Source organism: Agelaius phoeniceus, chromosome 20 (genome assembly GCF_051311805.1).
Source record: "Agelaius phoeniceus isolate bAgePho1 chromosome 20, bAgePho1.hap1, whole genome shotgun sequence".
Lineage (NCBI taxonomy): Eukaryota > Metazoa > Chordata > Aves > Passeriformes > Icteridae > Agelaius > Agelaius phoeniceus.
In genome coordinates, this window is record NC_135284.1 from 2514146 (window position 1) to 2530534 (window position 16389).

Consider the following 16389-nt stretch of genomic DNA (forward strand, 5'->3'; position numbering starts at 1 on the left):
GGCAGTGCCTGAGTACATCAGGTTCTCCAGGACTGTGGTTTTGAAGACATCCCTGAAAGGCAAGTCTGCTCTGGGTGAATTTGCAGGAACTCTGAACCAGCACAAACTGCTTTTGATTCAGCTCAGATGTCAACAGTGATCATCCAGAGCTTTTTTTACTCTCTTTATTTTATTTTTTTTTTTTAATCTTCCCTCTCAAGGGCACATAAGAACAAGACCTGGGTCTGCAAAATCCCCTCTGAGCAGCAACCCATCATAGACAGTCCTGAGCATCAAACAGGAAACCCAAACCCAACAACCACTGCTGCAAAGGAATCAAATGGTGTCACTTGTGCATTCAGAATTCTGCAGTTTCATCAGCCAGTTTATTGCAGTAATTAAAGGCAATCAGGCTCACCAACAAGGACTTCAACAGCAGCTAAAGAATCATCCTCCCAATCCATTTCTTCTTGTTTCTCCTCAGATCCCTCCTTCAAGTTGGATGTGACAGGGTAGAATTGCTTCCACTCCCCAATCAGCTTCTTTGTGGATGAATCAGAAAGCTTGAAGGACTGCCCTGTGAGTGTGCCATTCAACCCAAAGGGGCTCAGGATAACTAAAACACAAAGAATGGAGATGATATTCACCCCAAATTCCCTCTTGCCCTCTGCAATAGCAGCACTCTTATTTCAGCCACACCAAATAAACAATTTACCACTGATAAGTCAAAATGCAGCCTAATCATGATTTACTACCCAAGTTTTTGGCAATAGGCTCCCACTGTTAAATTCAGAGGTACTGTAAGAACTGAGGAACCACAGTAACAACTACAGATTAATCCACTCAAACAAGCAACAGGCAAGTTTTCATCTAGGCTTGCAAGGAGTCTCAGATACAGGTGGGATAAAGAAACACTTCCAGATCCTGGCAGAGTTGAGGTGTTTCCTCATCCTTTCATTCACCTGGTTACAACAACAGGGAATACATAGGGAATGATCTGCTTCATGTTTGGTCTTGTCCATAGTAGGGAAGCACAGCTGCTCTTAAGTTGCATTCATTAAAAAAAGCAAGTTTGGGCTCTGAGCACTGCTGAGGGTGTGAGGCCATGCAGGAGAGGGATCACCCAGCCCCACTGACCAGAGTCAGGCCCCAGCACTCCTCTGTCTTCACAACCTGCATCTGCTGGGGGAACCACAGGCATTTCCAGGCAAGGAAGAGCCAAGGGAAAAGGGTGGGAAGAGGTTAAATACACTGAGGAATAGGTTAAATCCAGAAATGGATGTCTCACAGAGGGCTGGTGAGGGTATCTGGGGGTTACAAGGTGGAAACAACAAAATATTTAAGTCACCAAAATGACAGTACTTGGAAAGGGTGTCATGAGGACAAATGACTCAATTACATCCAAGAGATGAATGAACATGCAAATGCTGCACCTGCCAATGCAGCAGGGCCAGGACTCAGCACCTGGCAGTGCCAGCACAGGGCACAGCTGGGCACAGCTGGGCAGCTCTGCCCCCGCTGCCAGCCTGGCCAAGGCCTCAGGGAGGCCCAGGGGAGCGAGGCAGGAGGCAGAGGCTGCAGTCCCACCTTGGAAGGGGCTGTTGGACTGCTGGGCCAGCGTCAGGTGCTCCTCGCTGAGCAGGTACACGGGCTGGTGCTGGCTGATCTCCACGCTGGTGCACACGTTGCTGTCCCCGTGCAGGAAGAAGGTGAACGAGCAGGACAAGTGCTCACTGCAAAGGCAACACACAAAAGAACTCTGAAGGACACAATTTCTGTAAGTTGGTCTCTGTTTCAGTGGTTTTCAGGCATTTCCTCACAATATATTCATTAATGGAAGTAATCAAAACACCCTTCTGTAAATAGCAAGAAAACACTGAATATATGTTCCCTTTACAAACCCAAAGAAAAATCAGTTAGAAAACAACAGGCACTAAGTTTTCAATTTCTTCAGTCTGACACTTGATATTTTGCTGTCTTGAAGAAATTTAAACCATACTTTTTTACAAGACAAAAACCTGTAATTTAATATTTTTATACCTTATGCATTTATTTAAAATCTCTAGAAATATTTCTGAACATATTTTATTTTTAATGAGGTCATATCTAGGTTGTCCTGTCACAGCTCCACTAAGCAGAATTTAATATCAGCCAACAAGTCACTTATTTAAGAGCAAGAAGAATGGCAACAGCTCTGAGAAGTGGTTTTGTTTTGTTATTTAAATTTAATCTTATCTTCATGTTCTTGAAGCCAATCAAGTAACTAAAAATGAAATCCCATACCTACACACAAAAGGGAAGATACAATCAATTAGAAGAACCGAGGCTCAAGACATTCTTAATTAAAGTCATTAAGGCAAGTGTCAATGTTTAATAGCAATGCTTCACTGACAACTCCTCTCATGGTCCTGAGTTTTAGGGGATAAAAACCCAACAGGTCTGAACAGCAGAAAACTCCCCAGCAATGAACATTTCTCTTCCTACACCTCTGATGTAAATGCTGCTTCCCAGTGCTGTGCAGTTATTAGTGAGCAGCTCCACAAGATCACTCTGCAGAGAATTTCTCTTTTTTGGGGACCTGCTCTGTGTTGTTGTCACAAAAATCCAGCTGACCCCTGCAAGGATAACCAGGAAAACATTTCATCTGTATCCACATCAGCTCCATGATTTATATGAAATATATTTCACCAATTTTAATCAAAGGGCAGCAAGAAAGGAAGGCAACACCAAGCAGAGCCCTGCTAGAAGTGGCACATCCTCATACCCACCTGGAAAACTCTTTATTTCCCCCTTTTAAAGAAGCTGAACTGGTTCAACATTTCCCAGTTATGGTGGCTACAAGTTACCCCAAGGGTCTGCCAGACTGAGGCACTCAGCAGGAGAAGAGCAGATGTTTAAAAGCAGGAGGTGCTGCTCATTTGGAACATTAAATTAGGTCCAACATCGTGGCCAGAGAAGGACCAAGGTCAAGGAGAACCTGAGAAGAACTTCATAAAGTGCTGGTGAGAAATAAATCTTCCTTTGTAAGGAGGGAGCAGCCAAACCCTGCTGAGTCTCAGGGAAAAGGGCTCAAGTCACAGGAAACACTGATTTTAGTCAGTCAGAACAGCAGATCCTGGAGAAGATTTCTGCAAAACCCAGTGGAAAAGGCACTCCATGAATTCCTGCAGCCTGAAAATGAATAGAACACCTCTGTGTCCCAAAAACACAACCTGACCCCAGCAGGCAGAGCCCAGAATGGCAATGGAGGCTCGGGGACGTTCCTGTTCCTTGGGCCAAAACCAGCCTGGCATTCCTGGGAAAGGCACAAACAGCTCCAGAGGCAAAGAACAACCCCTAAAACACAACAGCTGCAGGGGCTGGCAGCATCTCCAGAGCCATTCCCAAGGTGTTTCTTTCCCAGAGGGAAACGATGGGATGGGCAACAGCAAGGGCAATGAAAAGATTCTGGAATTGGCACAGTCCATTCAACCCATGGAAATGGAAATGGGTTGTTCACCCTCACCCCCGAGCCTCAGTCAGGGAGGAGAAAGGTGGAACGGGGGCAAAAACAAAGCAAAATGAAACTGAGGACCAAAAGCATCCAAGAAGGATGAGAGAAGCCCCAGAGTGCTGGTGGAGGAGCAGGAGAGCAGCACATTCTTATTCCAGCACCTCAAAGCAGAGGCTGCAGTGACCCCACTGAGGAGCTGCTCTGAGGGAGAGCAGATCTCCAGCTCTGCTCATCTGCTCTTCAGGTTTCGTTGTGTTTTAGGGGCAAAAAAGGCAAATCTGGATGAATTATGAACTGCTTTGTAACAGCTGAAACCCACACTGCTCAGGAATGCCAGGAAAGTTACATTAAAAATGCAGTGAGGGTGGAGCTGAGCATCTTGGTGATGCCTTCAAGTGCAACAGAACCCACCACTAAATTCCAGTACAGAAATCTGATTAAACTGTAATCCTTATGCAAATGGTGGAAGACTGATTTTCCAACTGAATTTTCTTTCCCAAACCATATTGGACGTTTTGGGGTGAAGGAGGTGGCAGTGCCTTGGTTGCCTGTGACAGACACGATTCAGAAGCTGAGTATCAGCAAGATAAAACTTCAGAATAAAAGCACATATTCCCTATATACACTTTAAATGCAATTAAGCTTCACCTCTTGTAAACAGCCCATTGTTAGCCAGATAAAGGGCAAACAATCACGGCATAATCTGATGGAATTCAGATAAACCAAGACAAAGGGAGGCATCAGCATGATAACAGAAGCATTTCAATTCATCACAGCAAAACCAGTCCCGAGGAGCAGCAAGGAAAACTCAAGGTCACCATGCAAAAGCCAAATCCAAAAATACAAACAAGAAAAAAGAGCCCAAATCAGATTTCTCTTCTCCCCCAGCTCGGCAGGGGAGAGGTTTCCAACAAAATAATCCAGGGAGAGAGCACCCAGTGCTGCCACTGCCATTGTTCCCAGCTCTGCCTCCATGGCATGGAGAGAGGATCCACGGCCACGATGCAGCCTGGAAAACCCAAATTTCACCCAATTTCCACTAATCCTGGCTATAAATATAAGTGTGAAACAGCAGAACAATGGCCAGCAGCGGGGGGTTCCTTTCAGAGGTGCAGCAGAGTTCTGGCCAGGAGGATAATATGTGGCACAGGAGAAATACACAGCAAAAAAAGGAGTCTGGAAACTCGGGATAAGGCAACAGATCCCGGCCGGGACACAAAGTATCCCCTGGAAGCACCAGAGAGCTTTGAACAAAGCCCAACCTGAAAGGCAAAATTAACATTGATGGACTCAAATGGAGTTTGTTTCTTCTGAGCCAGCCTGCTCGGAAACTGCTTCCCCACATTTAAATTATTTCAGGTTACAGAACTTAGGAAACAGCAATGCATGTGGAAATAATCACAAGAAATACAACTAAAGAATCCTAATTAAAACAGAAAAAAAATCAAAACCACAGGGAAGCTCTTTGGAGGGAGTGGAGAAAAGGAGGAAGGAACATGAAGAACCAGAGCTCTGCAGTACTGGATGCCCCCACACAAATTATTGTATGGCCTTAGAAATTCTACAAACATGCAGGCTTTTTATTATTGTTTTGTTTAAATTAACACATTGGAACATCCTCCAATTCTTTATGTTTCTGGAGCCTGGCTGCCAGTGCACAACCTCAGCTTGGGAGGAATATTCCAAACTTTACCATAATCTAAAAAAGAAAATAAGAATTAAAAAAAAGAAAAAAAAAAAAAAAAGGAAAAAAAAGGGAAAAAAAAAAGAAAAAAAATGTGGGTGTATATATATATATATATATATTATTTTTTTTTCTCCACCATTTCTCTAAGTCCTCCTCTAATCTTCTCAATAACTCACAGCCAAAAATCCTAATCAAGCAAAAAGTCTGCCACGTAGCACTTTGGGGTAAATAGGCAAATTATCTTTACAATTCAGCCAAGGACACAGTAACAGAGTCATGCTGGTGGTTTCCTGCCTGCTAACGGAGAGTTCATCCTATTTTTATTTGCAGACTATTTTAGGTAGCTCAGAAGATCACTGGTAATTTGTGCAGAGCATCTCACCACTGAAATATGAAAAAAAAAAAATCCCTACACCTCAACACTTTGAAATTTTATTCTGCATAGAGAGAATCAGTGACGTCCTTAAGGTCAGACACAGAATAAAACAATCTGATGCTAAAGTCAGCACTGCTAACCTCTCTTTTTAGCACTTCTACCACTGACATCATGCATTGTTGAATAAACTTTCATTCAGAAAGTTCTGAAAACAAAATCCTAAAAAAACCTTTTTGTCTTATTCTGAACATCAAGTTGCTCCATTCATATTTCTAATTAATTTCATTGAAGTCCCAATCACAGAATTTAGATATCAATAATCCAGTTCCCAGCTGATTTCTGAGTAGAGATATGAAGTGCCATCAGAACAAGGATTCTTTATGACTTTTGATCTGAACACACCAGAATTCAATTAGCTTGAGGTCCAATCCTGAAAGCAACTTCAAAAACAAATCAAAAATAAGGTAAGAAAGAGACTCCTTGGGAACAATGCTATTTGAAGCAACCTTCAGTCCTCATCTAAACTCCATTAAAATACATCTGTGTAAAACCATTTGATTCCCCCTTGCTCCCTCTTCACACTAATCACACAAACAAAGATGTTTTCCTTCCAGAGACAAAGGATTATGATTTTATAGAGGGGAAAAAACAGAAGCTGCTGTGGATAAATCCAATACAATTTCTACTTCTACCTTTTTAAGAGTAACTGAAGGGTAGGAGGGGAAACCACACTAAAATCCACATCTACAGGAGGTTTCCATTAGCAAATCTGAAAATATCTCCTTGATAAAAAGGTAATTAGGTCTGGTTTTGTCTCCACATTAGGATTTCTGTGGAGCTTTAGATCAAAGTGCTTCCCAAACATTGGCTGCATTAGGACCCCACTAATCCACCCTCAGATCACCCCCCATGACAGCACCAGCACGAGGAAGGCTCCAACTAAAAGCACATTTTAATAGTAAATAAAAAAAAAAATCCAAATGTTTCAGCTGAAAGAGAAAATGTTTGTTTTATGTAATGACTATCTCCTGTTTTCCCAGCTTGTCTTTGTGAATTACTTCTGAGTTGAAGTGGGAGCACCTTCTGCTGCCAAAGCGCCGCTAACCCAACCAAAATATTTACAGAACCCTCAGGGAGTGCAGGCTGAGCCCTCCCTGCACAGAGCACCCAGAGCAGGGATGGGAATGGGGAATGGGGAATGGGAAATGGGAATGGGAAATGGGGAATGGGGAATGGGGAATGGGGAATGGGAAATGGGAAATGGGAAATGGGGAAATGGGGAAATGGGGAAATGGGGAATGGGAAATGGGGAAATGGGGAAATGGGGAAATGGGGAATGGGGAATGGGAATGGGAAATGGGGAAATGGGGAATGGGGAATGGGAAATGGGGAATGGGGAATGGGGAATGGGAAATGGGGAAATGGGGAAATGGGGAAATGGGGAATGGGGAATGGGAATGGGAAATGGGGAAATGGGGAATGGGGAATGGGGAATGGGGAATGGGGAAATGGGGAAATGGGGAATGGGAAATGGGGAAATGGGGAAATGGGGAAATGGGGAATGGGGAATGGGGAATGGGGAATGGGGAATGGGAAATGGGAAATGGGAAATGGGGAAATGGGGAATGGGGGAATGGGGAATGGGGAATGGGAAATGGGAAATGGGAAATGGGGAAATGGGGAATGGGGAATGGGAAATGGGGAAATGGGGAAATGGGGAAATGGGGAATGGGGAAATGGGAAATGGGGAAATGGGAAATGGGGAAATGGGAAATGGGAAATGGGAAATGGGGAAATGGGGAATGGGGAAATGGGGAATGGGGAAATGGGGAATGGGAAATGGGAAATGGGAAATGGGAAATGGGACTGGGGAATGGGGAAATGGGAAATGGGGAAATGGAAATGGGGAATAGGGGAATGGGGAATGGGGAAATGGGGAAATGGGGAAATGGGGAATAGGGGAATGGGGAATGGGGAAATGGGGAAATGGGGAAATGGGGAAATGGGGAAATGGGGAATGGGGAATGGGGAAGGGGAAATGGGGAATGGGGAAATGGGGAATGGGGAAATGGGGAAATGGGAATGGGGAATGGGCAAATGTCTCCTCCTGCCCCACAGAGCCCAGCACTGCCCCCCAGCAGGTTCAGCACACCTGGCTAAGGAGCACAAACACAGCACTCAGCTAAGGCCTCATTAATTAATTAATTACCATTACCAGGGTGCTATAATGTGATTGCAGAAGTTGGTACCCCTTGGCCAGTGTGGGGCATTTCCCCCAAGGATCAAGCCCTGACAGGAATGGAGAGTTCCCAACCTCAGCCACCACAGGGAGGCTTCTCCCAAGGGCTGTATTCACCACTGAGTGCCACTGGAATCATTCAAAGCATCCAAGAACCTCCTCGTGAAAATCTGACAGTTCCCTTCTATAATAAATCCCTAGGATGGGGAACACAGTCTTACCATTAAATAGGTTCTTTTGGAAATTAAAAATTATAAGGAAAAAAGGTTTAAGGTGATACAAACCCCCCCTTCATGGAGCCCTAAGTCCTTTCCTTGCCTTTTCCTTTCCTTTCCTTGCCTTTTCCTTTCCTTTCCTTGCCTTTTCCTTTCCCCTTTCATTTCCTTTTCCTTTCCTTTTCCTTTCCCCTTTCCATTCCTTTTCCTTTCCTTTTCCTTTTTCCTTTCCATTCCCTTCCTTTTCCTTTTTCCTTTCCATTCCTTTTTCCTTTCCATTCCCTTCCTTTTCCTTTTTCCTTTCCATTCCTTTTTCCTTTCCATTCCCTTCCTTTTCCTTTTTCCTTTCCATTCCTTTTTCCTTTCCATTCCTTTTTCCTTTCCATTCCCTTCCTTTTCCTTTTTCCTTTCCATTCCTTTTCCTTTTCCTCTTTCCTTTCCCTTCCTTTTTCCCAGCTGGGATACACCACACCAGTTCTTTGGGACACTCCCAGCTGCAGCTGGAACACCACAGGTACTGAGAAGTTTCTTCTGCAGCTCCCTCCCCCCTTTGCTGCTCCAAAAGCCCATCCTGTTCCAAAGGTGGCACCCTCAATTCCCACTCCCCATCCACAATCCTGAACTGTCAAACTCCCCAGTCTCAGTTCTGACTGCAAAGGAGCAGGGAGTTCAGTGTGCTTGTGCAAAATCAGCAAAATAGCAAATAAGGCAAACACTCCAGGCAGCAGTGCAGAGAAGCTCAGGAAAGCACAGCTCCATTGCCAGGGGGCTGCAGGTTCTGTGTCAGAAATGAAGGGCCCAGAGCTGGAATTGCTGCTCTCAGCCTGGACCAAGGCATGGAGCAGAGATGTTCTTCCAAGCATCCCTGAGTGACTCCCCATGGCAGGCAGGGAATACAGCAGAAAGCTGATTTGGATGATAACACAAAGCAGAAAAACAGAGCTAATAGCAAAGCAGAAAAACCCTTCCAGTTCAAAGCACATCAGTAATGACTCCTGTCAAAAGGCTCTCCAAAGCATTCTTTGGGGCTGAGGATGTTTTGATTTGACTTAGACCTGAGAGTTAAAAATATTTATTTATTCCATAACTGAGTTATGTGCACTAAAACAAACATAAATGCAGCAGGCAATCTGTATTCCAGAATAAGCCACAGTTGCCTTAGACTGCCACATTTTAAATTAACTTCATTATTAATGGCCTTACCTTCATCCCAATAAAACCAGTTTTATTTTTATACACACTAAAACTCCAGCATGGTATTTTGAAAGGAAGCAAACTGTTTTTTTCAGGAGGCAGCAAGAGGTTTATATATACACACAAAGGTACATATTTTTCCAGATACAGTTAGAAACAATACTACACAGAGTTTGCTCACGTTCCTGTGGTTCAGAACTTAAATGAGCCTAATAAAGCTGTCACCTTGGATTTTAGCATCCTTTAATTTGAGGCTGCAAATCTCAATTATCTGAACTTGAGCTTTCACAGGGCAATATCCATGTGCTATAAAGAATAAAGATGCAGAACTTCTTTGGGAAAGGGATAACAGCTCTAAACATCCCTGTGTTCCCAAGGCAGGGAGCAGCTTTCCCTGTATTGCTCTTTCCCACCCTGAAACATTTACAAACATCTTGTTAAGCCAGATTTTTTCAAAGTTCAAAATGGAAATGCATTACAAAATTGTCATTTAACAAAATCTGAAGGATCTGTATGGGTTTTGTATTATTTTATTGTTCAGTGAACAAAAAGAGCAGATTTATACTTGAAAGCTAAAAACCCAGAGTCTTTTCATTTTGTTTCCTTTTTCCTGATGAACCAACTACCAGTGTAATTTAAGCTAAATAAGAGAAAACTGCTTTGTGATGTAAACTGCTAAATTTGTCTGCTTGTAGTCTCTGTAGCAACCCAATATTCCAAAGAGACAATCATGTGATCAATGCTCTCAGCTCCTGCTGTTTATCCTGCACTGTCCTACTTACAGCAGCTCTCAATTCCAGCTGTCTACAGCAAAAGGAAAAACATCACCTGCTCTCCTGCCGGGCCACGATGCCAGAACAGCCTCATTAGAGCTGCTGCAAAAAAATGTTGACATTGTTTGATTTAAAGATTAACATAGGGAGGAAATTTACACTGCAAAGACTCCAGCAGCCTTAATAGAAAATATTCCAGCACTATCACTTGGTTGCAGACTAAATAGACAGAAATAAACCCAAACCTGAGGGTGAACCTTGTTTTGGTAGTTAACTCTCTCAAGTATGAAGGAATTTTTGAGCTTTAGCACCCAAAAACCTTGTTCTGTTCCTTAATAATAATAATTCCCAACAGCATCCCAGGGGATCAAGAAGTAAAATTCTCTGTTCCTGAGGAAAGAGGACCATGGGAAGTGGGAGAAGGGAGGGCAGAGATGAGGGTTAAAAGCAGCATTTCCTTGGTGTGAGGGGCAGTGGGGAGCAGGAGCTGTTGTGCCAGTGCTGACACATCTGCTGGCACACCAGGACATTGCCAGGGCCCAGATTTAAAAACTACCCCCAAACTCACAGTGCAGCCTTGGCCACCCCCATCCCAGCCTGCAGGGCTGCACCAGCTCAGGGCTCACACCCACAGAGCCACCTCTTCCTCATGGCAAGATGAGGCAGAGAAAAAAAAAAAATCCCTCTCCAGAACCATGATAAGCACACCTTCAAAACAAGATAACTACAAGATGTACAAAGGTTTAAAATCAAGCCAAATTGGTATCTGGAATGTTCTTCAGCAGTCACTTCCCATGAAGTTATATACTTATTATTTTCTATTTCTGTGGGAAATAAAAAAAAAGAGAATGGTGGTCTGGCATTCTAAAATCTGAAGCCAGGCTTGTGGTAAACAGAATTACCCTGAAACCTGTGCAGCAAGTCATGATAACCTAATCACTGATGAATTTTCAAGTGGCTTGTGGGGTGGTTTTTGTATTTTTTGCTTTGGGTGTGTGGTGTTTTTCTCTGGTGTTTTTTCTCCCTTTTTAAGTGAACTCGTCAGACACAAGTTCTGCTTTGCCACCCACTGCAATGGCTGCATTATTTCCCAATTGCAAGGAGAAAAAAAAGCAACCATCCAAGTAATATAGCAGCTTTTAGCATTCTAGACTTTTAGCTGTCTATCAGATCCACCCACCAATTCAGGATTACTCAATTGTTTGCTTACTGCTATTTCAATTGTGCTAAAGTTTAGCAAGTTGTAATTATTCCCAAAAACTCCAAGAGATGCCCCTCACATGAACACTTGGTACTTCATTAGGAGTGTCATATTTGATTTATTTAATTTGTATCTGAAATAGTATTTAATCTGACAGCTTTCCTAATTCTATTTATTCCAGGTATACCCCAGTAATGAGGAACAGCCTCATCCAGAGGCAGTTACTGAGCAATCCAACCAGCAGGGAGAGGAGAGATCAGTCTCCATCTCACACTGATGAGGGGATTTTGGAATAACACATACACAACCACATCCCTGAAAGCAGCAACAAAACAACTGCTTGGAAAGGAGAAAAGAGAATTATATTCCTATTTGTCAAAGTTCAATTTCATGTGTAGCCATTTCAGCCACATTCATGAGCTTCTGTAGTCTCCAGGTGTCCAAAACAGGTGGTGACAAATACAGAAACAATGATTATTTTTGTTTGGTTGGTTGCAGAAAAAACCTTCAGCAAAATCCTCTCTGTGTTTTTTTATCCATCTGGAAAAGTGAAATTACCCACTCAGAAATGGGCAGCAAGACCCCAGCACACAGAGCCTGCTTCAGGGAGCTGCTCATCCCTGGCCTGTCTAGAAACAGGAGTGGAACCAGACTTGAAACCCTCAGAGAGTTTCCCCAGGCAGGGCAATGCTGAACTGTAACACCAACTTCTCTTCTTTAAGTTTCATACTAAATAATCAGTGTCTCATCCAACTACACTTCCTCCACCTTCACACTTTCAGTACCCAGCTCCAAACTCACAATCCTATCTGTAACCACTGTCAAATCCTTGTAAAAAATGTTTACTATATGCAAAGAATCTCTATTCTAAAAAAAACCTTTTAAAAATTCAATTACTAAATAGTTTAATAATCTTTAACCCTAAAGTTTATACTCATAACTACTACTCTAAAGAACCTTATTAAAAAATGTGTTTAAAAAAATCCACCAATTAAAATTTAAACAATAACCCAACTCTACCCAAATAAGACAGTTCCAAGTTTATGGACTCGTTCTCAGAGCTGAGGGCCCAGCCCATGCAGGGGTGTCCCTTTGCCCAGTGCTGCTGGAGCAGGGAGGGAGCAGCAGCTCAGGGCACAGCTGAGGGGTCGCTGCTCCCACAGCAAAAGTGCTGCCAGATTTCACATAACAGAGCTCAGTTTAAGGAGTTGGTTTGTTCAGGAGTCACCTTTAAAGAGTGGACACAGAACTGTCTCATTCTGGCTGCCCTGCTCAGCTCAGCACCACACTGGTGTCAATTATGAATGTTCAGGGTTTTCCCTTTAAAATTAAAGTGTGCAATGACACGGACATTTTATTTTAATATAACCTTACACAAGGGAAAAAAAACCCAGCAGGTTTTTTTTCTGGTTTTTTTTTTTGCTGGAGGAGCTGTTCTCACAGCCCAACACCTACCAGACACCCCAGGCTCCCTCCTGGCTGTGCCACCACCAGCTACTGAAGCCCAGAAAATCTGCCCTTCTGGATGCACAGGCTTTCAAACAGAACTGGGAAAAATCCAGCTGGGATCAGGCTCACATGAAAGAAACAGCTCTGTTTGCACATCCTTCAGAGGGACAGGCAGGGACAGAGCGGGGCTGAGGGCTGCAGCTCGCCCAGACCCAGCCCAGGGGAAGGAGTCACCACCCCAAGGGCACTGCCTGCTCCATTTCCAGGCAAATTCCTTGAAACTGAAGATTTCCAGCAAGAACAACCAACCTGATTGAAATCTGCAGCTGTAAAACACAGGGAACAAGGCTCTGGAGTGGCTGGCCAAGCCTCAAAGTGCAGCCTGAGATAAATTATGATCCAAAGCACTCTGGTAGCAAACTCCACATCCCCAGGATACCAAATTACCTCCAATCACACAGGCACAGGAACTCCTTCCCAGCTTTCTGAACCTTAATGCAAGGAACAGCCCCAAAGACAGCAGAGAAATGGAATGAAAGACAAAAATGCAGCTTCAAAACTGATTCTTAAGATCTGTGCATCAATACTCACTAACACAAAAGGGGCTGTTGGGGGTTTACTTTGGTTTTTAATTAAGTCAGCCACATCCACAAGAAGTTATAAACTTTGTATAGGTTTGGCTGATTAAATGGATCCTAAGGAATGAAAAATACACAGAAGTTGTACTAAGGTTTGGTTTTTGTTAGCTTTAGAGCAGCTGTCTGGTAGGAGATGCAGCAGCACCCCAGGTGCAAGATGCAGAGCTTTTTCCAGGCTGGCTGCAAGCCCCTGTGTGTGGGGTTTGCTGCAGGGTCACACTGAACCTCGGCCATCAGAGAAATGTTCCTTTTACTCAGGAGTGTTCCAGACTTGGGAGCTACAGAGGTGGCACCCACAGCACCCATGGCAGTGTTTGCTTTTCTCCCACAGGCCTGAGCTGACCCTCCTGAAGAGCCCAGCTTTGCTGGGAGCAGAGATGATCCCAATTCTAGATATTCCTAGGAGGGGTGAGCCCAATTTGCCACGAGAGCACACATCTGTTCACCATTCCCCCCTTCATTCCATAAAAGCCAGAGCTCAGAGCATCACATGGCACTGAGCTGTCTGCTAGGAAATACTGACATTTCTCAACAATAAAATATTTTACACAGATCTGTCAAAGCTATTTACATATTTTTCCTGTAGCTCTGGGTTACATATGATGAAACTGTGTGAGTAAGCACACAATTCCTTCAGTTATTTTCATCAAGCATGCTGACATTCTGACCTTCTTCAAAAGAGAATCAGAGCCTCCAAATTAAACAAACACTGCTATTTTATTTTAAAAGCTTTCACCAGCTTTTCCAGCTGCTCTAGAGAGCTTTATAGAATTACTCCAAGAGAATCCAGGACATAACTAATGCTAGTTTTAAATGGCAATTTGGTCAACCAGTTCCTCAAAGGATGAAAGCCCAGACTGTGCCAACACAACATTGGCCAAAATAGTTAAAAGTAAACTCTTTGCTCTTGATTTATAGCAGAAAAAATGGATGGACAAGGACACCCCAGAGAGGAAACATTTGCCCTGACCAGGGTGGAGAAAGAAATGCCTGGAACTAAAGGACAAGTTTATACATAAATTAAAAGCAGCAGTTCACAACTACTAATAGAAACACACACAAACATGTGCTTCTGCTTCTTTTGCTCCAAAACAGCTTCTAAATTTCTTTCAAGTTTAAATTTATTGCAGAAGATGCCAACAATGGCCAACTCCACACCCAACAAGCAAAGCCACTGATCTCAAAATTTCCTGCATGCAAGATTTAACACATACATAGGCACACACAAAAAAAAAGAAAAAAGCCACACAAAAAATCCCATCATCTGAGCTTTAAATTACTTTGGATTTTAAAAGCTGATTTGGGAACAGCGATTAAACTTGTTCCAGCTAACCTAGTTTTGATTCATTTCATTATTTATTGCTAGGCAACATAGACCGTGTCAAACCACGTTAGAACCATGAGAAGAAGTCCTTCCAATTTAGATCCAAAATTGTCTCCTGCCCCCAGCACGGAGGCCACATGGATTCTTTTCCCAGCAGCATTCCCAGACACCCTCCTTGCTCTGCCCAGGAGCTGACATTCCAAACTCTCAGCATCTCCCATGGGATGCCACTGACCCAAAGCTCAGCTGGGAGCTCTCCATGATGAGTCCTTGGTGTCAGCAAACAGAACTGGCTCCTGTCACCTGCAGGGCAGGGGCACCTGCACAAGGTCCTTTATTCGGGACCTTAAAGATGAGATATCTTCATTCAGGACCTTAAAAAAGGTACCTTCATTCAGGTCCTTCAAAAATATGAGAAACCTTCATTCAGGACCTTCAAAAATAGGAGAAACCTTCATTCAGGACCTTCAAAAATATGAGAAACCTTCATTCAGGACCTTCAAAAATATGAGAAACCTTCATTCAGGACCTTCAAAAATATGAGAAACCTTCATTCAGGACCTTCAAAAATATGAGAAACCTTCATTCAGGACCTTCAAAAACATGAGAAACCTTCATTCAGGTCCTTAAAAAATATGAGAAACCTTCATTCAGGACCTTAAAAAGCATGAGGTACCTTCATTCAGGACCTTGAAAAAGGTACCTTCTTTCAGGTCCTTAAAGATGAGATACCTTCATTCAGGTATCTTTTTCTTCCTTTCTGGAAGACTCCACCTTCTTTCCCAACAGCCATTGTCCATGGTTTGGACATGGGTACCAGAAGGAATCCTGAAGTCATGGGTACCAGCACAGAAGGGATTGTTTACCATGTTTAGCATTACTTCCTTTCATCATTAGAAACATTTGAAGAACTCCAAGAAAGCAGCAAGATTAGAAAGAGCAGAGACCCAGGCTCCAGAATAAACCATCCCCAGGAGTCTCTCAACCAAACCTTTCCTCTAGCACAAAGAACAAACCCTCCAACTCCTTCAAGAGGGCACACTAGAGGCTCCTACCTCTTGTTGATGGGTTTCTCATCCTTCTCGTAGGGCTTGACGAACCAGCGGCCGATGCGCACGAAGTTCCTGTTCATGAGGCACCGCTCGAGCAGGTTGTGAACGGCCTTGAAGAGCAGCGTGCGGCACTCGTAGGACAGCCCGTTCTCCCAGACCCCATCCTCCTCTTCTGCAAGGCACAGGGGAAACAGAAATCACCTTTCATTCCATCCTGTCACTGCACACACAGCACAAGAGCCTTTTCTCTCCCACAAGGGTTTCACAGATATTCACAGCATAGCACAAAACCAAAGCCAGCCTGTGGTGTTCAGATAACTCTGCTTACTTCATGATGGAGCTGCTAAAAGTGATCAGCTGTAAAAATATCTCATCCCCCACAGGGAAAGAAGATTCAACAGTTCTTTGTACACAAAAGGAACAAGCAGCAGCAGCACGTTCTGTGTTGCAGCCTGGAAGAGCACGGTGGGATCTGTCTGTGAGGTGTTTTGGGGAGTCTGGGTTGCTCATCCTGCACAATTGGTGACAGTTAGGCTTAAAAATAAGTTTACCAAAGCCAGACTTAATATATCCTGGTGTCTCTGTCCTGAAGAGAGCCAGGAATAAAAGTCAGCAATCAACTGACCCTCAATGATCAACAATTTGTGCTAGAGATGATGAAAAATGCTCAGATTCAGAATATTGGTAAGAGCAACATGACTCTCCTCACAAGACTCAAAACTGTCAATTTTCTTTTTAATTCAACATTAAAAATGAAGATATTTAAGCA

General features: G+C 43.5%; 1 protein-coding gene across 1 annotated transcript in view; it reads right to left on the reverse strand.

Annotated features, from left to right (window-relative positions):
- MED13 (mediator complex subunit 13) overlaps positions 1 to 16389 on the reverse strand; it is a 56997-nt gene that overhangs the window by 27830 nt on the left and 12778 nt on the right. The window contains exons 3-5 of the mRNA XM_054646790.2: positions 15624 to 15792; positions 1567 to 1712; positions 398 to 595 (exon numbers count right to left, since the gene is read on the reverse strand). Of these exons, the coding sequence (XP_054502765.2) occupies positions 398 to 595; positions 1567 to 1712; positions 15624 to 15792 (513 nt within the window). The remainder of the gene's footprint in view (positions 1 to 397; positions 596 to 1566; positions 1713 to 15623; positions 15793 to 16389) is intronic.